This window comes from Ursus arctos, unplaced genomic scaffold (assembly GCF_023065955.2).
Source record: "Ursus arctos isolate Adak ecotype North America unplaced genomic scaffold, UrsArc2.0 scaffold_25, whole genome shotgun sequence".
NCBI classification, from domain to species: domain Eukaryota; kingdom Metazoa; phylum Chordata; class Mammalia; order Carnivora; family Ursidae; genus Ursus; species Ursus arctos.
The window spans coordinates 34,972,371-34,996,881 of record NW_026622930.1 but is presented as its reverse complement, the minus strand read 5'-3'; the positions used below and the strand labels follow the sequence as shown (position 1 = coordinate 34,996,881).

Below are 24,511 nucleotides of genomic sequence, written 5' to 3'. Positions count from 1 at the left end.
TCACTTGCTTGCTAAAAGGAACTGCAAGCTTGTATCCACTGGATTTGGCTCTTCCTGTTAGGAGATGAATGAATTAATCTGTTTGGAAGGCTTCCAAACTGCTTCTCTTCAGAGAGTCATTTTCAAGGTTGGAGATGCATCAAACCTTGCTGTGTTAGCTAGGCTTTTCTTTTCCCCCTTGATGAAAAGCTCTTCCTGGAGCCTGGGCAGGAGAGGCACGGCTTCGAGTTGCTGGTGCTTGAGGAGTACCAAGAAATAGGGAGTATTTCTGTAAAAGGTTTTGCCAGAGCCTGTAAGAAATTTATCTTTGTTGACTTAACATGATAAACCATCTTTCCTTTTGGTGCCCAAGTACTGGTCCCTGTTTATTTAGTAAGCAGCCTTTTCAACCTAAGCCCTTTTTACACAAGATTTTCCTTTAGCCGTCTCTAAAAGCGGGAAGCTCAGGTCTTTGTGAGGCTTTTCTCAGATAAGCGCTCTGAGCCTCCTCTTCCCCTCCACCCCATCTGCCACCTTCTTTCCACATTCCCCTTGGATGACAATCCAGAGGCCTGCTTGGGACTCGGGGCCATCATCAGCTCTAATGGCCAGACTGTGGTTAATAGACTAATTCTGGGTATTGGGCTCTCACTTACAGATCCTCATACTTGGGGCCATCCCGTGATGTCTCACAACTGTTGCCACCAAATAATGCTTACAAAATGGTGGCCTAGAGGTCGGATATAGTTATATGTTTTGTTGGGCTTACAGAGTTATTTTTAAAAATTGGGTTACTTCCCAATACATTTATGTGTATAATTATACCCCCAAATCTGGATGCCTGACTTTTCGAAAGAAGATGGAAAGCTTAGCAATGCTGTACTCCCTATTCTTAATGTCACCAATTTGTGAGATCAGAGTAGAAGCTGCCCCCTCACCCATGTGAGGGGGGAGGGAGGTGGGACCGCATTGTTCAGGAATCCTACCACACCTGCTTGTGTTCACCTGAACTCTGACACAGCTTTTTTCTTTGTGACCTTTCTCTAATGCACTTTTTTTCTCTCTCTCTAATGAACTTTTAATCCACTTTTAATTGCTACCTTTTATGAAGCCTTTCTTGACTAGTTCAACCTAGTTTCCCAGGTCCTTTGTTCCTTCTAGATCAGTGGTTCTCAAATGGGGCCAGTTTTGCCCTTTTTCTCCATCCCAGGGCACATTTGGATGTGTCTGGAGGCATATTTGGTTGTCGTATGGGGAGTGGCTGTGCGCTAGTGGCATCACGAGGTAGAAGCCAGGGCTGCTTCTACTAAGCACCCTACAGTGCACAGAAGAGCCCCCCCACAAAGAATATCTGGCCCAAATGTCAGTAGTGCTGAGACTGATAAACCCTGATCTAGAAACTTAAGGTAAGTAGTTATTTTACGATTGTGTATATGGATGACTTGTACACTCACTGGGAATTAGAAGATTCATTAGAATTTTATACCATTTAGCCATTTTCATGTCATGAATATCAGGCAATTTACCTTCCATAGGTCTTTGAGAGAGTTTGAGAGAGTTGGGTGCAAGAATTTATATTATAAATATTTATTGGAGCATAAAATAGATTCACATTAAGTGTTCAAATATATATTTGAGGTACTGTCAAATTTAGTATATATTTGCATTAATTATAATAATGCTTATTTAAAATATTTTATTCTTCAACACAATGAAGGAAAGTACTGATATTAGTTGACTGTTCTGTATACTGATATAATGTAGCCATTACTATTATATCACGTATCAGTGAAAACAGTCAGTTTTTTAAAGAAGGTAATTTAGTCTTTTAATTTGACTTAACTAGGAATTTGAAATATATGTATTTCTTGGAACACTAGGTGGCCTCACAATCGCAGTGGTTTTTACAAGGCGCTACATGTTGTTTTTTTTAATTTGAAGTATTTTTTAGCAGTATAAAAGTTGTTATGGACAAACGAAATAAAACAACAAATGAACAACATGAAAATAAAACATTTGTGCTGTATCACACTGTTAAAATTTTACAACAATAATCTACTCCTTGGGAGAAGCAAAAGAAATTTGTGTCCTTTAGAAAAGACCTACATACTAAAGATGAATGTCTCTTCCTTTTTCTCCCTTTTCCTTTTCCACACTTACTCTGTGTACCTTTGAGAATCATTTGAGAATAACTCCTAAGCTTGCGCTGTATTTCAGTGTTTGTTAACTGAGGCAGCTTTATTTTCATCATGTAGATTTCTTAGGTGGTTAAACACCCTTTACTGCCTCCTTTTTCTACCTATGGCTTCTGTGGAAATGTCTCTGTTTGGTTACATTTTAGCAATGCTTTTTTTCTCAGTCAGAAAATGTCCAAAATTTGAAAATGAGCCATCATGTTAAAGAACGAGTTGTAATTTGTAGTGGACTTTTCCAGGAATAATTGTACAAGACTTTGGGCAAAAGAGATCTGGGTGACTATTTACGGGTATTAGGACTCCTTGGGCGTAATGTGATTCTATAGGGAAGTGCACCTTTGACTTTTATTGATTAGGCTCTTTTACAACTGTATGTTGCAGAAGTTGACTCGGAGAAAACCAGTAGTAATGCACATGACTCTTTGTAGAAATTCAAGCACATTTTGACAGGTTAATATAAATGATTTCTACCTTGACTTTTGCCCCTTAGGGGAAAAAAAAAGATAACCCCAAACATTGCATTTTATTGGCCAATAGCAGTGCTTCTCAGCCTTGGGTCCCATTAACCTTTGGGCTCGATCATTGTTTGCTGTACTGTGCGTTGTAGGGAATTGAGTTGCGTCCCTCCCCTCTACCCACTAGATGCCAGTAGCGACTTAGTTAAAACTGCATCTGTGTCTGTTTGTATCTAATTGGCTGTGATTATTTTACTAGTATCGGTCTAACAGGACCAGAGACTGCAATGGTTTACTGCTGCTTTGTCTCACCACATTCACTGGTACTCTAGTACTGATTTCTCCTGCGTTGAGATGGAGGTATGTCTTCCCTGGGGTTTTAGAGAACGTTGAGGCAGGATGGTGAAACTCTGGCATTCAGAGGTCTGCTATTCAGGGATCAAGGGCATCTCTCCAAGTGCCTATTTCTGCCTCACTTTGCCCCAGAATCTTTTCCAGGATAGTGTGACTCATGGGCCATGGCTAGAAATCAAGGCATCTGCAACTCAAGGAAGTTTCTATTGATCTAGGAGGTTTCAGTGATTTAGAAATTATGCTAGCATTTTAGCTTTCTGGAAATAAGGAGCTATAAAAACTTAAGAGTTTCGTGCCATTTAACTCATCACAGCTCTCTGACCCTAAAATAAAGGTAGATAAGGGAGTGTTAACTTTTCTCTCCAGATATGTCTTTTACAGTTTCTTAGCTTCAGGCATGCTTGACACTTGGCTTTTGTTATTACACTTTTCATTTCAGAGTTCTTCAGTTAGTGGCCAGCCCAGAAAACTAAGGCAGGGAAGAAGTTTTGAGGACCATGGAGACCTAATTCAACTGTCTTGATTTTTTTTTTCCTTACTAGAGCAGAAAACTTTCTGCCTATTACTTTAGTGTTCTGAGCTAATTCTTGCTGATGGTGGTTTATGTGCATTTTTAAATGTCTCATTGCTATTCTGATCACATCTCATAGAGAGGCCTAAATGTTGGCTTTTAAACAAATCTTTCTAGTTGGAAGAATATCCTTGCTTAGTGCAACTTCAAAAACAATCCTGCTTCTTAGAAAAAGTTTAAGGGAGTCAGTGTAACTGATCTCAGTCTATGATCTTTTTTAGAAAAAAATTTGCATACTCAGACCCACTTAAATTACAGCGTAGAAAACACAGAACATTTTGGGACACCTGGGTGGCTCAGACGGTTAAGCATCCGACTCTTGGTTTTGGCTCAGGTCATGATCTCAGGGTCGTGGGATTGGGCCCCACTCAGGGAGTCAGCTTGAGATTCTCCCTTTCCCCCTCCCCCTGCTCTCACACACACTCTCTCAAATGAATAAAGAAACAAAACAAAAAAAAAAAAAAAAAGAAAATACAGAACATTTTGTTCTTTGCTCTTAAGCTACTGGGCTGAAATATTTCCCACCTGTACCACCTTGTAGTACGGGGATCTCATAGCTTGCTACCTGCTGGGCAAAAGTATTATTTTTAGTTGTCCCTAGAATCCTTTCTTCAGCTCTCAGGTGGCCATTATTCTAGAACCCTTATAAGATTTGGTAAATAAATTCACAGTATCAGTATGAAATCTGCTCTATGCCTTAAAATATTTGTGGTCGTCAGTGCTTCCAACTCTATTTTACAAACCCCCAAACCTCAGAGTCATCTGTAGCCCTGGCATTTTCTCTGTTTCATGTTCGTATATCTGGAATCCAACCACTTCTTGCCAGCATACCATAGATAGAGTAGTCTAAGACACCATCACCTCTGGCCTGGATTTTTGCAGTTTGGGTAACTTCTTGCTTGTGCCCCTGATTCTCACCTTTCTCCCTATAGTGGGTTCCCAATTCAGCTGCCTGGAGTAATCCTTTAGAAATGTTAAGTCCTATTCCGTCAGCCCTGTTTCAAGTCTTCTCATGGCTTCCCATGACATACACAATAAAAGAGGCTACCTCAGTCTACCTGATCTGGTTACTGCTTCTTCTTGGACCTCATTTACCCACTCAGGGCCTTTGCACTTGCTGGTTTTTCAGCCGGTTGGCTCTCAGAAAGCCGCAGGACTGCTCAGAGCCCATTTCTACATCTTTGGGAAGAGGAAAGCCTCTCCTCCCTTGGTTACCAACATTATTGAGAATCTCAGATACAGGTTTCCCCCACGATTCGAAAGCGTTGCTATGAAAACTTTCACAAGCCAAAGTGGCACAAGGCGAAGAAACAGTTACCATTAATATATATGGAAAATGTTTTGAGTGTTTCCAGACCCAAAAAATAACCTTGCTTAGGCTTTTCTGATACCTTAGGACACATCGTGCTACTAGATGAAGAAAATAAATCAAGATAAAGCACAGATGCTCACAGTCAGAGTTCAGAGCTGCAGCGGCTCGATGCTGAGATGCTGAGCTCCCTGGAAGGGAGCTGGGCAGTGCCTCTGTAAGGGCTTGCTGCAAAACACACACTGAATGCTGTTTTTGTTTTTTGCCTTTTTTCATAAAAGTGAAAATCCTCTGGATTCCTCTGGGTTAGTGAAAACAGGTACTAACGTAGGTCTTTCAGAAAAATGAAGTGGAGAAACCCGAACTGTTGAAAAGCAGGGGATACTTGTATCGAGCCGTTATTGCTGTTGTTTCTTACTATTGTCTTACATTGGGCCTAAAGATGGTTTTTCCCCCCAGTGAATTTTGTTTGGGTTTATTAAAGGAGAGCCAGTAGGAACCTGTGTCTTAGTCTGTTCCCAATTCAGCAGCCCGGAGTAGCCCGCTCTCCATCCAGTCATGCAGGGGAAGCAGCCAGGGCTGGAACTGCTGGGGTGTTTCAGTGGCAGGCCAGTGGAAAACGTGGCGGCTCCAGTACTTCCTCTTCTCTTGTGTCACAGCAGAGCTGTGGCCTCTGTCAGGTCAAATCCCAGGAAAAGAAAGTCCAACAGTCTATTCATTCTTTTGAACTATATTATTGTATAGGATAATTCATACAATTGATTTTTAAAAATAAGGTCACTAGCTAGAAATACAGTTTCGAACTCTTAAGGATGACTTCTTGTATCGTTCAACGTTCTTACCATTGATGAGGCTAATCCAGATAATCTTATTTCTTGTGACACCTATGCCTATTTATGTCAGTGGTTTGTAAAGTGTGGAGAACTGGAGCAGGGAGTAACTACACTAGAAAGAGGGAAGGGATGTTTGCTAATGTCCGTATGTAGTTGTATGTCAGAGGTGGTTAAGATGAAGAAAGGCAGATGACAATAATGGTCCTTCACCAGAGACAGAACCTGTTCAAGTTCATGACTGTATCATAACTGGGCAAAGTTGGACTATTTTGAATATTTTCTTATGGATGTAATTTAATGTACTTGATGTCCTGTCGTATTGTTGAGAAGTTTCATGTTGTTTCATGAGAGGTTATACTTTTGACCTCGTATTTAATCCTTTTGTAAGGAAAATTCTTCTGTGAATTAGAATATAATTTCTAAATTCATAATGACTTTGGAGTGGGATTCATCGATTATCATTCAGCCTTATGTGGATACCCTGTGATCATCTTACCAGGGAAAGTTGAGTGGGTATGAGCTGTAGTTCTTTCCTGCAAAAGTTTTTCATATAGCACCTGGAGAGAGAAAATGTTGAAAAAGATGAGGATTAGCAGCCTTCCGGAAGTGTTGGTTCAAGTTTTCATTTGTTCACTGTATGATCTTGAATGCCGTCAACTAAAATGTTTTTTTCTTTTTTTTTAATTTAAATTCAATTAGTTAACATATAATGTATTATTTGTTTCAGGGGTACAGGTCTGTGATTCACCAGCCTTATATAATACCCAGGGTTCGTTACAACACATACCCTCCCCAATGTCCATCACTTAGTTACCCCATCCCTCCACCCCCCTCCCCTCCAGCAGCCCTCAGTTTGTTTCCTGTGATTAAGAGTCTCTTATGGTTTGTCTCCCTCTCTGATTTTGTCTTGTTTCATTTTTACTCTCTTCCCTTATGATCCTCTGCCTTGTTTCTTAAATTCCACATATCAGTGAGATCATATGATAATTGTCTTTCTCCGATAACTAAAATGTTTTAAACTAACTGTTCTCATACCTCATGGCGCAGTCCATGTGGTTAGGAATTAGAAAAGATCCATGTCTATTTGAGTCGTGGAGAATGGATGGGAAATTCATGGTACATACCATATCAGATAATGTCTATTCAGTGAAGATGTTTTGAATTTAAAAGAGAAACACACGTAATAATCCACATGGCTTATTTGTGCTTGAAACATTCGATGTTAATTCCAACCTTTCCTTTTCCTCTAGGCAAATAAAGGAGAGGCTGCAGAACCAAGTCACTCAGCTGAAGGAGCAAGTTCCTGGGTTTATACCAGGCCTGGCAATTTTACAGGTATTGTGATCGTGTTATTTCCACTCATGTCTTCCTTTCCAAACCTCTCAGTAGCACTTTAAGACAGCGAGCACTTCACATCTCTCTTTCTGTTTTGTTTTGTTTTCTGTAGAACCTCCTTTCAGGTTCTCTCTGCAGGCCGCCCCTTTTCAGCTCAGCTTGTAGACGTGGGGGTATCCTGGCCCTCGGCTGTTCTCCGTGGGCACCTTTTCCCTACTCGAGTGTCTCTTGACCTTTGGTCTTAGGACCGCTTTATACTTTTCGGAATTTAAGACCTTAAAGAGCTTTTGTTTATATGGGCTTACCCATTGATATTTACTGTATTAGAAATTGAAAAAACTTTTTAAGTATTTATACATTTAAAAATGCCAGTAGTAAGTTTATTCTATGTTAGCATAAGTAACATTCTTATGAAAAAAATAGCTTTAAAAAAAACAAAATTCAGTGAGAAGAGGGACATTATTTTACATTTTTGCAAAGAATGCTGTACTGTCTGGCTTATTAGAAGACAGCTGGATTCTCGTCTGCTGCTGCCTTGAGCCTTTTGCTACATGCGGGCTTAGGTGAAATATATGAAGAAAATCTGATCTCCTATATATGTATAGTCGTAAAAGGGAAGGGGTTTTTTTTTTAGTCCTCTTCCCAGATAAGGGTGAATATTTTTCTTTGTTACTACAAGGGGACTCTAGTTTTTACAGGTTAGCTGCAGTGTGGAATCTGAAACTGTATCTGTGAACTTTCATACTTGGTTACATCAGAATCCATTGTATTATGTTGCAGTTTGAATGGCTATTTACCCATGCTTGCTTTGTTTTGTCCTTCATTTCTCATTTGGAAAATAATGGTTCACTGAATTATGCAGATCTTCCAAGTGTTCATGCATTTCATTATGCAGTGTAAAGAAAATCACAAGTGTTAATATTGCCAACAAAGAAAAAGTCTTTAATTATTGAGAAGTTTATCAGGCTCACAGGACTGGATAAAAAAATTCTGATTTTCACTTGAAAGCTCAGATTTTACCATTGGCAACAAATACTGTTAGCTGTTTTCCTTGAAGTAGTGGGCTCACTTTGTCCAATTTTGAGAAAATATTTGCCAAATATTCAAGCGTGAATAATCATTGTTTGTCAGATGTTTTTTCAAGTAAAGAAAGTATTCCATTTAAAAGCGCGGCAGTTCTGCTTACAGGGCCAAAAAGCACAGGTTTTTCCTGGTGATAACCACCTCTGTGTGGGACAGAAGTGCTTTACGAATGCTTCCATTTCTCAACACGGGATTAAAAAGACATGTATGCAAGGGCTCGGGTTTAATAAAATGAATCATTTTTACTGCTTCATCAAGAGCACTTCTTTTTTAAAGATTTTATTTATTCATTCAACAGAGAGAGAGACAGCCAGCGAGAGAGGGAACACAAGCAGGGGGAGTGGGAGAGGAAGAAGCAGGCTCCCAGCTGAAGAGCCTGACGTGGGGCTCGATCCCAGAACGCCGGGATCATGCCCTGAGCCAAAGGCAGACGCTTAACAACTGAGCCACCCAGGCGCCCCAGGAGCACTTCTTTTTTAAGATTTTAGTTATTTATTTGAGAGAGAGAGAGAGAGAGAGAGAGCACGCGCACACAGAGGGAGAGGGAGAAGCAGACTCCTTGCTGAGCAGGGAGCCCCGTGTGGGACCGGCTGAGCCACCCGGGCACCCCCATCAGGAGCACTTCTCGGTGAAATTGGCATCTGTTTTTTCTGAGTATGTGGCCATGACTAGTATAGTTTGGTGCCACGGCCTTGATTTGTGCTGAGTCACCGGCTGTCTTACCCACCATTACCTTTGCAGCGTCAGTACAGATGGCAGTCCTACAGTGAAGAAGGCAGATGACATCATAGTATCATGATGAAGTAGTCTGGCACTCGCAGAGCTTCTGCAAGGGTCTTGGGGTTCCCCCAAGAGTGTGTGAACCACGCTTTGGGAACCATTGCCCCAAATCTGGCGATTTAACCTGGCTCTCAATATCAGCTCTAGATCAGTAGCTTCTAAACCTGGGTTTCTTCTGAATTCTAGACTCTTGGTTTCTAGGACATCTCTCATTTCCCCTTCCTTCCCTCCTCTCCTTTGGTTACTGTTCCTCATTTTCTTGATACCTAAACTGTCTGAATGCCCCAGGGCCCAGTCATGAAGCCTCTTTTCCACCTGTTCTTTCCCTAAGTGAGCTCACCCAGTTCTCCCAGCTGCCTGAGAGAATCCTTCCTGATCTAGGCCCCTCTCTAAGGTTTCTTCCTTGAGCTCCTGATTCATCCAGTAGGAGGCATTCAATAAATGTTTGTTGTATGGACAGATGGACAGATGCACATTTGAAGGGTTGATTTGGATGGCAGGAGACTGATAACTTTCCTTTGAAGTGCCCTTCAGAGATGCCTGCTTCCTCACTTCACATTTCTCTCTGTGTGTGCTAAGTTTCTGTACTGTGTTCATCAAACATTTCAGAGTGAATAGTTCTGAAGTATTTCCCCCCATTACTGTTCATTATCGAAGAGGCCTTAGCTGAGAAGAAAAGCACAGAAGGCCTGTGGTTTTGCCTGGTGTGTTCTCTGCTGTGCTGGTTTTTTTTTTTTTTCCCCTTTTTTTTGCAAATTAATGAGAATCAAAGGTATATGTTGTGGGCGTTCACTTGGTACATTTGGGAGACCAGTTATTTCTTGGCTTATTCTTGTGAATCGTTTGTTGTAGAAAGAGTAAATGTGGTAGGCAAGAACTTTATTTCTGTAAACCTTTCAGAAGGTTTCAGAAAGGAGTCAAAAAAATTCCAATTTTAGCAATACTGCAATTTTTTTTTCCTGTTTTTAAGATTGACTTCTAAATTTGTATTTTAATTTATTGATTCCAGGTGTTTTCGTTACATAAGCACTGTTCTGCAGTTTGCCCCCTGTGTCCTTGCCAATAAAACCGTGGTGGAACAGTTTAACCTTGCACTTCGGCACCACAGTCAGCATCTTCCCATGATGCAAGGCCTACGCGTTATGTTGTAATCCCATCCCCGCTGCCTCCGACCTCTTGTTTTTTCCCCCCTGGTGACTGACGCCATCTTCGCACACACTCGACCAGAAACCCAAGCTCTTCTCTTTAGGATTTCTCTCCCTCAGTCCCTTAAGTCTCCTTAGCGAATATCATGGTACTGATTGTGCCTCTCATAAGCTCTTGGAATCTGTTCCCTCCTTCCAGTTTCTGCTGCTCCCACCCTCTGAGGCCACTGCAGTCACCTGCTTACAGGTTATAGGCTTCTAACCAGGACACTCCAGTCTGTCTTGATAGCTACAGATGCAGGACTGGTCATAATCCGTCCAACCACACCCACCCCATCCTTTATAGAACAAATGACAGTATGTATAGGGTCTCTCCCTCCCCCTTTGCCCCTCTCCCTGCTCACGCTTGCTTGCTTTCTTTTTCTCAAAATAAAATCTTAAAAAAAAAAAACCCAACAGGGATAAGTTAATTGTGGCCCATATCCAAATGCTGCCCAGGTTGGAAAGGGTAAGAATGAAGCAGAAGAATGTATGGCAGAGTGTTTGGACCCCAAAAGCTAAAATATATGCTGTCTGACCCTGTACAGAAATAGTTTGCAGACTCTTGGTGTTGAAAAAACAAAAACAAAAAAGTCCTGAGGTGCCTGGGTGGCTCGGTTGGTTAAGCATCCAGCTCTTGATTTTGGTTCAGGTCATAATCTCAGGGTCATTTGAGCCCCACATTGGGCTCTGCCCTAGCATGGAGCCTGCTTAAGATTCTCTCTCCCCCCCTCTAAAAAATAAAAAGTCCCTAACTTGTTCAGGGATAGGACCTTTTTAGAATATTGTAATTCACCTTTTTCAAGGAAGAAATTAGCATTACTGATAAAATGTTTCAGTGATTTTCTTGATAAACTGATAGGATTAAGATTTGTTCTCAGAAACCAGTCTTCCACCTACTCACTATGCTGTCAGTCAAGAATCGACTGTTCTCAACCATTCTTTCTACATCTAGTCTCCAGTCTATCAATGATTGTATAATCATTTTCCCCTATAAAATGTCCATACTGGGGCGCCTGGGTGGCTCAGTCGGTTAAGCGTCTGCCTTTGGCTTCGGTCATGATCTCAGTGTCCTGGGATCAAGCCCTGCATTGGCCTCCCTGCTCCGCGGGGAGTCTGCTTCTCCTTCTTCCTCTGTGGTCTCTCTGTCTCTGTCTGTCTCTCTCTTCTCTCCTCTCAAGTAAATAAATTTTAAAAATTTTTTAAAAATTAAAAAACATAAAATGTCCATACTGAGAATCTTTGGATTGGCTTTTAAGAGGTCTTTTCCTTTGCATTAGGCTTATAATAAAACTTTGATATATGCTTATAACTATTACACTTTCTTTTTAAAACTGGTGGCAGTTTTGGAACTTACGGTTTGTTGGTTTGTTTGTTTAAGATTTTACTTTTAAGTAATCTCTACACCTGATGTGGGGCTCAAATTTACAACCCCGAGACCAAGAGTTGCATACTCCACCAGCTGAGCCACCAGGTGCCCCTGGGTTTGGAGTTTCAGAAAAATTCTTTCGGAAACATACAGATGGAAAACAGTTACCTATAAAAGAACCACAACAAAAGACTTGAGACTTCTCTAACGCTAGATGCCGAAGATAGCATCTCTGAAGGACGTCCAGATTCAGCCAAGTGAATCCTGTCAAGGGCAAAAACAGCAGAAAAATATTTTCAGATACACATAGACTCAGAAAAATGCCCACATGCCTTTTCTGGGAAAGTGACTTCAAGTTGCATTTCAGCTACCTGGGGGGATGTAGGAAGATAAACGGTAGAACAGAGAAGTTGTGGTTTAAGAAGGACTGGCCATGAGCAGTCAAACCATTTAATCTCAGAGTTAAGTTTGAATAACTCATTGTAGTTATAAATATTAATGAAAATGCGAAGAACGATACTGTTGTATTTGTTCTTCAGTACTTACTTTGCTACTCAGATCTAAGAATCCCAGAGTGTCTCAGATGTGATCACTGAATCCAGGAGGGCTGGGTGGTAGCAGCAAGGAGCACATATAGGAAATGACCAAGGAACAAACATGAGAGGCCCCGAAATTCTAGTGATTCCTCCGCAAGAAGCCACCAAGGCACGGAGGTGCAGGTAACCCCCCCAAAAATCGAGTTCCCCTCAAAGGATTCCTCTGACTCTTGAAATTCAGATGAGCACAAGCAAAACTGAGTCCTATCTGTATAAAGGACAGCTGAAGCTAAGCCATGGCAGGTTCCGTGACCCTGAGGAGAGCTTCCAGTGACAGCAACAACGTGACAAGGACTGGAAGTACTCTGTTCCTAAGGCCCACTTCTTTCTCTGCGGTTGTCCTGTTCAAAGGACTCGTGCATCTGTTATCTGTGGTATCAGTGTGCCTCCCGTGTTTCCCCTCTGCAGTCTTAGGAGAAAACCAAACTTCTGTCGATTGCTGGAATGTGGAAAATATCTGTAAAAAGATAGATGGTTCCATGTGAAAAATTAGAAATATATGTTTGTGATGGAAGAAACTGAGGGAGCATGGCTTCTGCACCACACCTTCCTCTCTGTCGTGAGGGCAGCAGACTGCCCTTTGCCTTCCATGGGTGTCTCTTCTGTGTAAGCTAGAGTTAGTTCCACCCCAGCTGGTTTCTCTTCTCTGTGTAGCTGGGCAAGAGAAGTTTCCACTGCCCCTGGGGGTGCAGAATATACCCTCTGGGTTTTCCTGGCTCCCACAGCCACGGTGTTTTTCTTGCCTGATGACAGTTCAGCCCTCTGTGCTCTGTTCCGGTGTGTCAGCTCAAAGGCAGACAAATTCTGCATGTTTCAGGCAGGCCTGTGGCACCTTCGCTCAGTTTCCAAGGCAGATGCAGATGTCCCCTACTTTTTTTTTTTTTCTTTCTTTCTTGTGGCTTTTTCAGTGGGAATCCAGTGGGCCTTGTTTGGGGAGGGATTGGTAACACCACCTGTGTTCATATCTCGATTCTGCCCCAACATTCTCCTGTTCTGTAAAGTTCTCTGCAATAAGAGTCTCATGATTAAACATTCCTTTTATCAAAACTAAAATTTTAGAAGCTTTTCTGTACACTTTGCCTTTTCTTGATCGTCTGATTTGCATGTATTTATTATTCTAGGTTGGCGACAGAGATGATTCTAATCTTTATATAAATGTGAAGCTGAAGGCTGCTGAAGAGGTAAAGCCTGGAACAGCCTAGCCGTCACCCCCACCCCCACCCCAGCTTTTGTCAGTGACCCCTTGCCCTTTGTGCCTCTCCCTGTAAAAATTGTCATTGCCCACAGCGGACTTGAGTTTCTCAGTTTTGCAAGTCAGAAATGGAGGACTTAAGCTGCAGTCTCTGGCTTGCACGTGAATGTTTTCTATTCAATGATCTGCTGACTTCCCGAAGAGCAGGAACAGTGGAAGCGAAATTGCTTGAGTGCAGTGGTGACAATGAACAAGTAAAGGATGAATGGGTCCAAACGAGAGACTCATTCTTCAGAACATAAACGAGGCTGAAATGGGGACTAAGGCCACCTGATTTTATTTAGTCATCTTGGTTAAAAGAAATGAGCCTATGTCTCATGTTCTCTTGCCATTTACCTGTTTTAAATGTTCATTTTTGCAGATTGGGATCAAAGCCATGCACGTTAAGTTACCAAGAACAGCCACAGAATCTGAGGTGAGCTGTGACGGGTTGATTGTTAAGAGGACAGCTAAAGTGTGTTCCTCTCTGGCTTTTGGTTTAGCGGAATTTTAGAGATTGGTACATTCACCACAGGGAAGACCTCGAGGAAGTTCTTTCTTCACAGACTCTGCCTCCAGAAAATCTTTGTAAACACCTACAGAGTAAATGGTGCCGTCCTAGGCTATGGCCGCTTCTTACTTCAGCATGTGCTGCGAACCCCATGCGGTGTTCATTGAAAACTTATCCTGGGCCTGTAGCTATTGGCCTTTTAAAAACCAAATCTGTATTCCATTTCTATGATGTTCAAGAAGAGGCCAAAGAGATCATCAGTGATTAAAGTCGGAACTGTGGTTCTCCGAGGGTGGAGGGGGTAACCGTGAAGGAGCAGGCGAGGAAAAGAACTTTCTGAGGTCATGGGAATGTCCTACATCGGCACTGTCCGGTGGGATGGCTACTAGCCCCATGCGGCCGTTTAATTAAAACGAAATGCAATGTAGAATTCAGTTCCTTGGTTGGCTAGACGTGTTTCAAGTATTCAGTCACCAGTACCGTATGTAGTACATGTGATAGAACATTCCTGTCATCTCAGAAATCCTGACCTGGGTGAGTAGCATGGGTTTACTATTGAAGTTCTTACTAGCTCTTTGATGAATTTCTTACCAAACACTGAAGATTACGTCTGGTGTTAGAGTCGCTCTCAGGCCCAAGGGGAGGTACATTCTAAGAGCACTACAGTCCAACTCCTGGGGGAAGATGGAGTGACTGAAAAGTGTTTCTCCATCTTCTTTGTTTCTGTGTATTATACAAATTGTGTGTGGTATTACTTTTAGGTGTTAAAGTATGTTACATCATTGAATGAAGACCAGACTGTCCATGGTTTCATAGTGCAGCTGCCTTTAGACTCGGAGAACCCCATTAACACTGAAGCAGTGATCAATGCGATCATACCCGAAAAGGATGTGGATGGGTGAGTGTGCCTTGGCTCTCTGTGTCACATTGCACGATTCCAATTCTGTTTCTGATTTGGGAATAAACCATATGTGCATCTAAAGGGTAAAGACATCTAATTACTTTCATTTCCCCCTTCATTGCTTCTTTGTTTTAGGTTAACTAGCATCAGTGCTGGAAAACTTGCTAGAGGTGACCTCAATGACTGTTTCATCCCTTGTACGCCTAAAGGATGCTTGGAACTCATCAAAGAGACAGGTAAAAACGAATGAAAACAAAGCACCATGTCTTGGGACTGGTCTAGACACATGGAGGCAAAGAGGAGGTACCCTGTGGGCCCTAAATAAGTGGACTTGATGGGCGCAAGGACCTGTCAACTGGGAGCCTTACCTAAATTCTCAATTTTCTCAACAGCTCTGTGATCCAGGTACTATTATTGCTCAACAGCTTGAGAAAACAGTCTCAGAGAGATGCACAACTGGTCCAACAGGTAGCAGAGGCAAGATTGGAACTCAGGGTTATTTGAGTTCAAAGAAATTTATTTTTTATGAGAAAGTAACTTACCGAATGATAAGGATTCAGACAAAGGGAGAAGTCCCAACCCCCAGAATGGGCCCTGAGTCTCCATAATAGTTTGAGGACTCGACAGATGGCTGGAAACAGATCTCTCGAACAGTTGGCCATGCTACCCCATTACCTAGTCAACATCTTGGTATTTTAATTTCATCATGAACACTTTGCAGAGGTTATTTTTTACAAGGAAATGTGTCCTATTTAAAGGAAGTGGATCAGAAGTTTTAAGTGGAAAGTATTGGCCAACGTAAAGGAAAGTTTTCTGTGGTTGGAAGAAAAGGTCAAGCTATAAGCCTTGGGACAGTTACTGCCGTTCAGTCCGACAACTAACTTTATACGCCAGCATATTTAGCAAATTGTATTACAACCTGATAGAAACCAATCCCGAGCCACAGCAGTTGTAGGCTTCCCACTTCTTATTAATAGTGACACTGGTTGCCCTAATGCAGCTTCAAGTCCTTTGCTGAATCCTAAAAAGTATAGAGTAAGCGACCTTATATAAACACTTCACACTTTGAGGGCTTATGCTCACCATGTTGACATTATGTAGAAGCTTAGCTTTTTTGAATAAAATTAATGTTATTCAAGAAGCACACATTTAAAATGCAACCCACCGTGGGGCGCCTGGGTGGCTCAGTCAGTCAGGCATCCAACTCTTGGTTTCTGCTTGGCTCATGATCTCAGGGTCATGGGATCAAGCCCGTGTCAGGCTCCTTGCTCAGTGTGGGGCCTGCTGGGGATTTTCTCCCTCTCCGTCTGCCCCTCCCCCTGTTCATGCTCTCTCTCTCTCACATGAATAAATCTTTCAAAAAATAGAAATAAAATAAACACAACCTGCCTTAAGTAAGAGATCACTTCAGCTGGACTGGTTAAAGGGGCTCAGGTGGAGTCTTCAGGATCTTATCCCCCCTGTCTTCTGTGTCGTGGCTCCTTCTTGGGCTCTCCTTGTGCCTGACGGAGCTATGGGTCAGGGGCAGAAATGTGGGTGAGCACCAAACCATCTCTATTGAATAGAGTATGTCAGTCCTGAAAAGGACATTGTGATAGTGCCAGAAGAACAAGACATCTTTCTGCTACATTTAAAGTTCCCCTTTATCACTTCCCTGCAAATAACCCTGTGGCTCAGGCCCTATGCGAAAAGAGAAGTGTGGACGAGAAACTGCATAAATACACTTACCAGAGCTGGAAAGACTTACACTCATCTAACTTCCTTTACTTCCCTCCAGCCCATCACATGCACCCTATTTGTTATAACTATTTTTCCCACGTAAGTAAATCTACTGTCTTCTTCCATATGGCCGTTTAGCTGTATGTCAGGGCTGCTTTTTTCTTCGAGTGTAGGTTTTCTTCCCACTCTCCTATGACTCAATGAATGGCTCTTGGCTTAGGCTGCTCCCAAAAACCCACAGCAAGAAGGACACAATACAAGTCCCAACTTGTAACTGAAATCCTAGAGTTGAGAGTGTTATTGCCAAGAAAGGGATGTTTTTAGGAAGATTTCTGTTTGATGCTAAGAACCCATTTTTGTGCACTTGTTCTGAATTTTCCCATTTAGGTGGCATGTGAAGAGGGCAGCTTCTCCCAATACTCTGACTCACCCTGGCTCTTCTTTTAGGGGTGCAGATCGCTGGAAGGCACGCGGTTGTGGTCGGGCGCAGTAAGATAGTCGGTGCCCCAATGCATGACTTGCTTCTGTGGAACCATGCCACCGTGACCACCTGCCACTCCAAGACTGCCAATCTAGGCGAGGAGGTAAGGGGCCCAGGGTGCAGTGGAAGAGGTGTGTGTGTGTGTGTGCGTGTGCGTGTGTGCACGCGCGCACGTGTGTGGGAGGTCTTCTCACATAATGGGAACAGCTAACATTTAAGTGCCGGTGTACTTTGTACTTTGCCTCATTCAATATCTTACTGAACCCCTGTTGCCATTCTCTTGTTTCTTGTCTCATCTTACACGATGAAGGAACATATTCCAATTACCAACTTGCCCAAGTCATGTAGCTCTTGTTCTGATCGTATTCTTTCTATAGCAGCCTGCTTTGTGGTAGATACTAGAGACTGGAGTGGAGCCCTGCAGCCAGATAGCGGATGTGTAATGCAGTGTTGGCCTCAGAGGTGGAGGTGCCCCTGAGGGGCATGGGACAGCGGTCCCGTGACATCTGTCACATCTTGTTATTAGCCCTGCATCAGATTCCTGGACCCAAGAATTCTCACACGTACCGATCCCTGTTGACATGCACGTTCTCTTTTAATCCTCCCCAAGCAGTTTTCTGTGGAAGGTGCTAGTCCCCGTACTCCATAGGAGAGGGAGCGGTCTCCCAGCGTCACAGTTCAGAGCTGGGCCTATGGCTTCAAGCCCATGCCCCTCCCTCCCCCGCATGCTTTCATCACAGTCCCCATTCAGGAAGATGTCTAGTACCAGGGAGCATTTTGGCCTGTGTGGGAACAAGCACAGCACGTTGAAGAGCTGTCAGAGTTCGTGTGTGGCCTGCACAGAGTAGCTGATGACAATGAACAGTTTCATACGAAGCTCGTCTGTTCCACTTCAAGGTTTTGTTGTTGTTGTTGTTGTTTGGTCTTGTTTTCCACTGTGTGATTTCTGAAGTCAGAACCCTCTTTCCCTAGGTAAATAAAGGTGACATCCTGGTGGTTGCAGTTGGTCAGCCGGAAATCATAAAAGGGGAGTGGATCAAGCCTGGGGCAATAGTCATCGACTGTGGGATCAATTACATCCCGGGTGAGTGCTGCTGCAGAATGAGGGTCATTTCTGAGGGCGGGGTGGGCAGAGGAAGATGTCCGGCCATTAAGTGAAGCCTCCATGAGAATGCCTTGTCCCGTTTCAGGCTAGAAGAGCTAAGGCTCAGAGCAAGTGTGGTGCCCATGGTGCAGGCAGTTGGCAGATGGGAGTCAGGCCAGTGGGGCAGCAGGGCCTGGGATTTTAGCCACTGTGCTGTGCGTTTCCCAGAATGACTTCGTCCGAGGAGAGGGTGGGAGAGGCGGCTCTCACTTTCCCTTCACGTACAGGTCACCCTTTATTTTTACCAAAGGATGGGTGGATTTAAAATATATCGTCACCGTTACGGAGTGCTGTGTAATTCCAGGAGAGGGGCTCACTTTGCCAGGAGTCTTCTGGGCGGGCTTTACAAAGAAGGCGTTTGACCCAGCCCCTTCTAGGCAGCGAGGATCAAGCCAGCCCATTGTCATTCCCTCCCAATCGGTCCCTATATTGGATCGGTTTTTAAATATCGGGAAGGTTTTCCTTTCTTCTGCTGTCGATGTCCCTCTCAGGTGGGTGCACGGCTGTGAGCCGCTTCCTGGTCTCCCCCCGCTGGCTGACTCCCACTCATGGCCATCTGCGTGTTCCTGCCGTGCTCGTGGGTCTCGATGTGGAGCGTCTTCCTCCCACGGAACTTGGCAAACGGCTTAGCCCCACACGAGTTTCAGCCGCCTCTGGGCTTTGTCCTCACCCGCTTGGTGAGGAATACCCGTCTTGGACGGTTGTCACGCAGACCCCGTGCCCTTCTCTGCACATGCCGCGTTTGTCCTCGGCAGCGTTACACCCGAGTCCTCAGTGCAGTAGGCTGTTCCTTCATCGTGAAGTTTTCAAACATAAAGTTTCGCAGGATGATACAGTGAATACTTGTGTACGTGCCTCCCAGACTGGAGAAAGCACAGTCTTTAATCAGACAGCCGTTTCTGTGCAGTCAGGCCCACCGCAGGCCTTGGGCTGAAGCTCGACTTCGATCTTCAGTTTTAGCCACGTCCTCCAGCCTTCTCTCTGCCTTGAAGGCCCATTCTTCTTTCTAAACCTGGTCTGATTTCCCTTCAACAAGGGATCATCTCCCTTTCTCCCTCCCTTCCCTCCTGGAGAACTGGGTGTCGCTTTCATTGTGCCTGGTGTCCTGCACTGTCCTCCCCCTTGGCTCCTGGGCTCTGCGCTGGCCTGTCTGGCTTTGTGCCTTTGAACTGCCGGCACGCAACACCTGTTGAATTGTCAGCGGACTTCGAGCAAGAAGGTTGTTTTTTCTCCCTTCCCGTCTCAGATTTGGAACACAGACGCTAAGCTGCCAGGGACATTAGTCACTGTCAAGCCTTCACCAATTTTAACCTCCCTCCCACTCTCTCTACCATGCTTTTAAGACAGTAGCTCATAATTGATCACTCATTTTCTTATAGTGTAATTATCTAATGGGTGATAAAGAAATTGCTCTCCTACAACTCCTCACTTTGAGTACTTGTGATATGACATTCAGGCTCATTCTGTTTAAAACCTTGCATCTTCTGTATCATATTTCTGCTTTGGGCTTTTTTTTTTTTTTTTTTTTTTTTTTTTGTCTTTTTCTTTTCTTTTCTTTTTTTTCTGGACTAGATTTGAGAGATGGAAGAAAAAAGCCTGGGTAGGAATCTTGAGTCTTACAAATAGGTATAAAATGTTCAGTTAAACATGAAACTCACTATCCTGTTCACATTTATTCTTCACACAGATGGTGAAATATGAATAAGACCAAGTCAATATTGATCAGCTGTATTTTTATTGATCTGAGGTATATAGGCAAATAACTTTCCGTAAAGCTGGATTTTATTGTTTCCTTCTCAAATTATCTTCAGTAAGCCAAGCAGGAAGAACACTTTCACGTGTTCCTCTGGCCAGTACTTTCTGCTCTGCATTTGAATCTTAAAAGTATTCCTTTTTTTCCCCCAGAAAAAAATTCATTCTTAATTTGGCAAATGACTTAGGATGTTATCCCTGAGGGGACCGTGCGAATGATTTAAATAATCAAAGTATGAGTCAAGCTGTGGTCCAGTTACGGAACACGATGCCTTGAAAATGAACACTTACAAAGAATAGTTTTTAGTTCCTCCAGTGTACCCACCGGTCTGTAACTCAGGGACTGGACTTTATACCTGTAATTCCCAATGAAAGAGAAATTCTGGGGCTGGGGTAGATAACCAAAGTGTTTACTGGTTACTGAAGCCATACACTTAGATTAAGAAGTGGTCGCTTTTTCTGTTGACCACATCATACTTTGCATGAAAACACTGGACGCGTACCAGAGGGCACTCAAGTCGAACAGGATCATGTTTGCTGAAGGAGCAAAACAGAGCTGCTCCTCGTGCAGCAGGCAGCTGTGTGGTGACTGGTATGTGTCCTGTATGTGGAGAAACTAAAATCACTACCATGAATGAAGAGAGGTGCAGCGTATATTAAGCTAATGTCAGTGTTAGCCTCTGGAGACTGCACAAAGGGCAAACCCCTTAACCATAGCTCCTTGGCGTTTTGAAATGACTCCAAGGTTCTGAGAGGAAATGTTCTGCTGTAGCTTACTGCTTTATAGTCTAGAAACCTGACGCTACCCCTCGGAGCTATATTCACCAGCTCGTTATGGTACATATAGAAAATATCTTCTGTATCCAGGATGGGAAGAGAGACCTTTATGTTCAGAGAATGCTTTTTCAATTTCACGGATGTGCACGATTTCTCACTTGATTCTCTGCAAGCTCGTGAAATAGGTCATGTCAGTCCTTCTGGTCATCTTTGGACTTCTGATCAGTAAGGAGCCCACAGGGCCCGAGGACTGGCAGTTAGTAGAAGAGCGGATCCTAGAACTTCGGTGCCTCTGGTCCGACTCTCTGGCTACACCGTCAAGTTGGCACTCTCGGTTGTGGTGATCTGCTCAAAGACAGGGTGAAATGGCTAAGGTTCTAGCAGATCCTGCTTCGGGAGCCTCAGAGCTGCAAGGCTGGCCCTGGCCCCCAGCCCCTCCCGGAAGTGCACTGAAGCCAAGTGTAGGATGTACTTGGTGTGAGTGAGCGGTGATGCATCACTGGGTTTTGTTCTCTTGAATAGCTATTCTTTGCTGGTAAGATTTGTAGTTGTTCTTGTATCCTTTTAAGGGAAGTGTAATTATATTCTTTGCCTTTTGCATACATTTAAGTAGCTGCTTGTCTTTGGAATTGGATGTTGAATTGTTCCTCCAGCTCACGCGTGGAGCTTACAAAATGCTGACAGTTGCTGTAGAAACGGTGTCTGGCAGCTGTGACATAGTTGGAGCTTTGTGCGCCCAAAAAATTCCTTTGTAGGCCTTGGCAAATTAACATTTTAAAAGGCGCTCATTATATACTGGGTAGTTGGTTTTAAGAATAAAAAACACTTGGTATTTTATTTGCCACCTGACTGCAAAAGGATTCTCCTGGTTCTGAAAAACCGCTTAAGCATCTTGTGAAGTTTTGCAGGTAAAATAAGTTTCTACCTTGAAAATAACAAACACCTGTCATCTTACCGTTTGGAAGTAAAATAGGTGCTTGAGCCCTGATGCGACTACACACCCTGAACTACTTAGTTTTTGATACAAGCTGTGATAATTGATCACTTAACTTGGAAGTAAACACCAGAATTATGATTCTCAGACCTTGCTTTGATTTTTTTTCCCCGTTGAACAGATGATACGAAACCAAATGGAAAAAAAGTGGTGGGTGATGTGGCCTACGATGAGGCCAAAGAGAAGGCGGGCTTCATCACTCCTGTTCCTGGTGGCGTGGGGCCCATGACGGTGGCAATGCTGATGCAGGTGCGTGTGAATAAAAGTTTCTCTACTACTGGACTCACCGTGGTGATCATTTCACAGCATATACAGCGATCGAATCATTGTGTTGTATACCTGAAACTAACATTATAGGTCAATTAGACCTCCATAGAAAAGTTTCTGTAATAGTTGTAAAAAGGTGACAGAATTCAAATTACTGCTTTTTTCCCCAAGTAGAAACCTACTCGGAAGTTAAGTAAGGATGCGGATCTGTTGAAGGGGGAAAAAAGGGACTGTTAGAACAGAGGTAGAGAATCAGTCATATTAATAGGGGCAGATAGGGATGCCACAATTCGAATTTACTTTGGAGTATAAGAACCTCAGAAAAAGCAAAGTGCAAACCCACAACTTCGCTAGGTGCTCTTTGTCTTGCTTGCCCTTTTTATTTATTTTATTTTATTTTATTTTTTTAAAGATTTTATTTATTTATTTGACAGAGGTAGAGACAGCCAGCGAGAGAGGGAACACAAGCAGGGGGAGTGGGAGAGGAAGAAGCAGGCTCATAGCAGAGGAGTGTGATGTGGGGCTCAATCCCATAATGCCAGGATCACGCCCTGAGCCGAAGGCAGACGCTTAACCGCTGTGCCACCCAGGCGCCCCATTACTTGCCCTTTTTAATACACACATCAGCTGCATGGGGGGTGAGGCAGGCAGCCCAGGGCTGTAGCTGCCGTAGCTGCTTGTAGATCCTTGCTTAGGACGGAAGCGTGTTTATAGGTGGATCATAAAGCTGTTCATTTTGTGGTTAGACTGGAGTGACCTGGGACTTGGAATTGAGGTGGTGGAGGTTAAAATAATCACTTCTTCTAAGTTCCATTTGTGACATTTCATTTAGAGCACAGTCGAGAGTGCGAAGCGTTTCTTGGAGAAATGTAAGCCAGGAAAGTGGATGATTCAGTATAACCACCTTAACCTCAAGACTCCTGTTCCAAGGTAAAAATAAAATTTCGCTGGTTTAAAACTTGGTGGATTCTCTGCGTTTAGCTGATGGATACCATGGCAACTACGTGTATGCCCCCCCTCCATAAGCACCACCAGGGTCGGGGAGGGTTGTTGCCAGGATGGGGTTAATTAAATTCGGTGAGTTAAAGATTGATACATATTTTCTGTATTTTTCTTTTCTGTATTTCTTTTAAGTGACATTGATATATCACGATCTTGCAAGCCGAAGCCCATTGGCAGCCTGGCCCAGGAAATTGGTCTGTTCTCTGAAGAGGTGGAATTGTATGGTGAGACAAAGGCCAAGGTTCTGCTGTCCACACTGGAGCGCCTGAAGCACCAGCCTGACGGGAAATACGTGGTGGTGACGGGGTAGGGTGGTTATTCCTTTGCTAATCGAACCGCCGTCCTGATTGTTATTACCGAAGGTTGCATTTGCTCTCAGCATCTATATGTGAAGGTTCCTTTCATTTGGTTTTAGCATTTTCACATGTGTGAAAATTTGATTTCTTATTTGATTCTTACAGTAACCCGTGTAATTCAGAGTAGATTATAAGCCTTTGGAGAGGAGAACAAAGGTTATCCATCTAGTAGGTGAAAGAATTGAGTTTTAAAAGCTGACCTTTTTTTTTTAACCCCAAATTCATTAATTCAGTAGATGTATCGAGCGTTCATTTTTATTGCTTGGCTGAGGTATCTACAAAAGCTAGTTTTTGAGATTAGATTGGGATATTAAAATTATAACAGTGCTTCTCTACAAGATAAAGTGTATTTTCTGCTCACAGAAGAGCTCAAGTACAGCAATCTTTTTAAATGTGTCATTTTTCAGAAACTTCAGCTGAGACTCTTGGAAAAGATTCTTTTCAGATCTTTCCTCTTTGTTACCATTCAGATTAAGAGTCATTCTCTAGGATCTGTTAGGTCTGACTTAGCGATTCACATAAATTTAATTCATACGAATTTAATGCCCCTCTTCTGCTTTCACCCTGAAGGATCACTCCAACGCCCCTGGGAGAAGGGAAGAGCACAACCACCATCGGACTGGTGCAAGCCCTCGGCGCCCATCTTTCTCAGAACGTCTTTGCGTGTGTGCGACAGCCTTCTCAGGGCCCCACCTTTGGAATAAAAGGTATTAATAGGACTAGACTTTGGGTGGCCAGAGGGCACTGCTTCTCCTTCAGTCCTCCCTGGCCCACTTGACCCATGAGTGCCTGTGGGGCCTTCACCTCATTTAGACACCGGGAATGTCCTCCTGGCTCCCCCCCGTCTGGTGCTTTCATCAGATCATCCCAGCTCTTGCTGTCAGTATTTGACACTGCATAGGAGTTCCCTGGGGGGGGGAGGGGGTACTATGTAGCTAGGGGTGCTTTTATGTGACTAATAGTCAACTGTCACAGTAACAATAAAGGTAATCATAGCTATTGCTCATCATGCTGACTTTCTAGAGACAAAGACAAACGCTACAGATGTTTTACTCTTTTGAGAATAAGAAAAGCCTACCCTAATTGAGTATATGCTTTGTGCTGTATTTCCTGTTAAGCAGTTTATGCATTTTACATTATCTTCTAATATGAGATAGTTACTGGTATCTGCATTTTCCCAGTAGCAGCAAGCGGCACCTCCGAGGTAACTTAGTCAAAGGCACTCTTGTTAAATGCCAGAGTGGGTGCCATGTCAATTTCAGGAGCTTTCCCAGGGCTGCCAGCACCGTTTCTGCTGATTACATGAGGATGACATCACTAATCATTCTTCACT

General features: G+C 43.3%; 1 protein-coding gene across 3 annotated transcripts in view; it reads left to right on the top strand.

Annotated features, from left to right (window-relative positions):
• MTHFD1 (methylenetetrahydrofolate dehydrogenase, cyclohydrolase and formyltetrahydrofolate synthetase 1) overlaps positions 1–24,511 on the top strand; it is a 54,200-nt gene that overhangs the window by 6,877 nt on the left and 22,812 nt on the right. For all 3 annotated transcript variants that reach the window (XM_026486876.4, XM_057318584.1, XM_044379714.3), the window contains exons 2-12: positions 6,947–7,031; positions 13,165–13,224; positions 13,657–13,710; positions 14,547–14,683; positions 14,822–14,922; positions 16,853–16,989; positions 17,859–17,970; positions 21,675–21,802; positions 22,653–22,750; positions 22,955–23,128; positions 23,749–23,885. In XM_026486876.4, the coding sequence (XP_026342661.3) occupies positions 6,947–7,031; positions 13,165–13,224; positions 13,657–13,710; positions 14,547–14,683; positions 14,822–14,922; positions 16,853–16,989; positions 17,859–17,970; positions 21,675–21,802; positions 22,653–22,750; positions 22,955–23,128; positions 23,749–23,885 (1,223 nt within the window). The remainder of the gene's footprint in view (positions 1–6,946; positions 7,032–13,164; positions 13,225–13,656; positions 13,711–14,546; positions 14,684–14,821; positions 14,923–16,852; positions 16,990–17,858; positions 17,971–21,674; positions 21,803–22,652; positions 22,751–22,954; positions 23,129–23,748; positions 23,886–24,511) is intronic.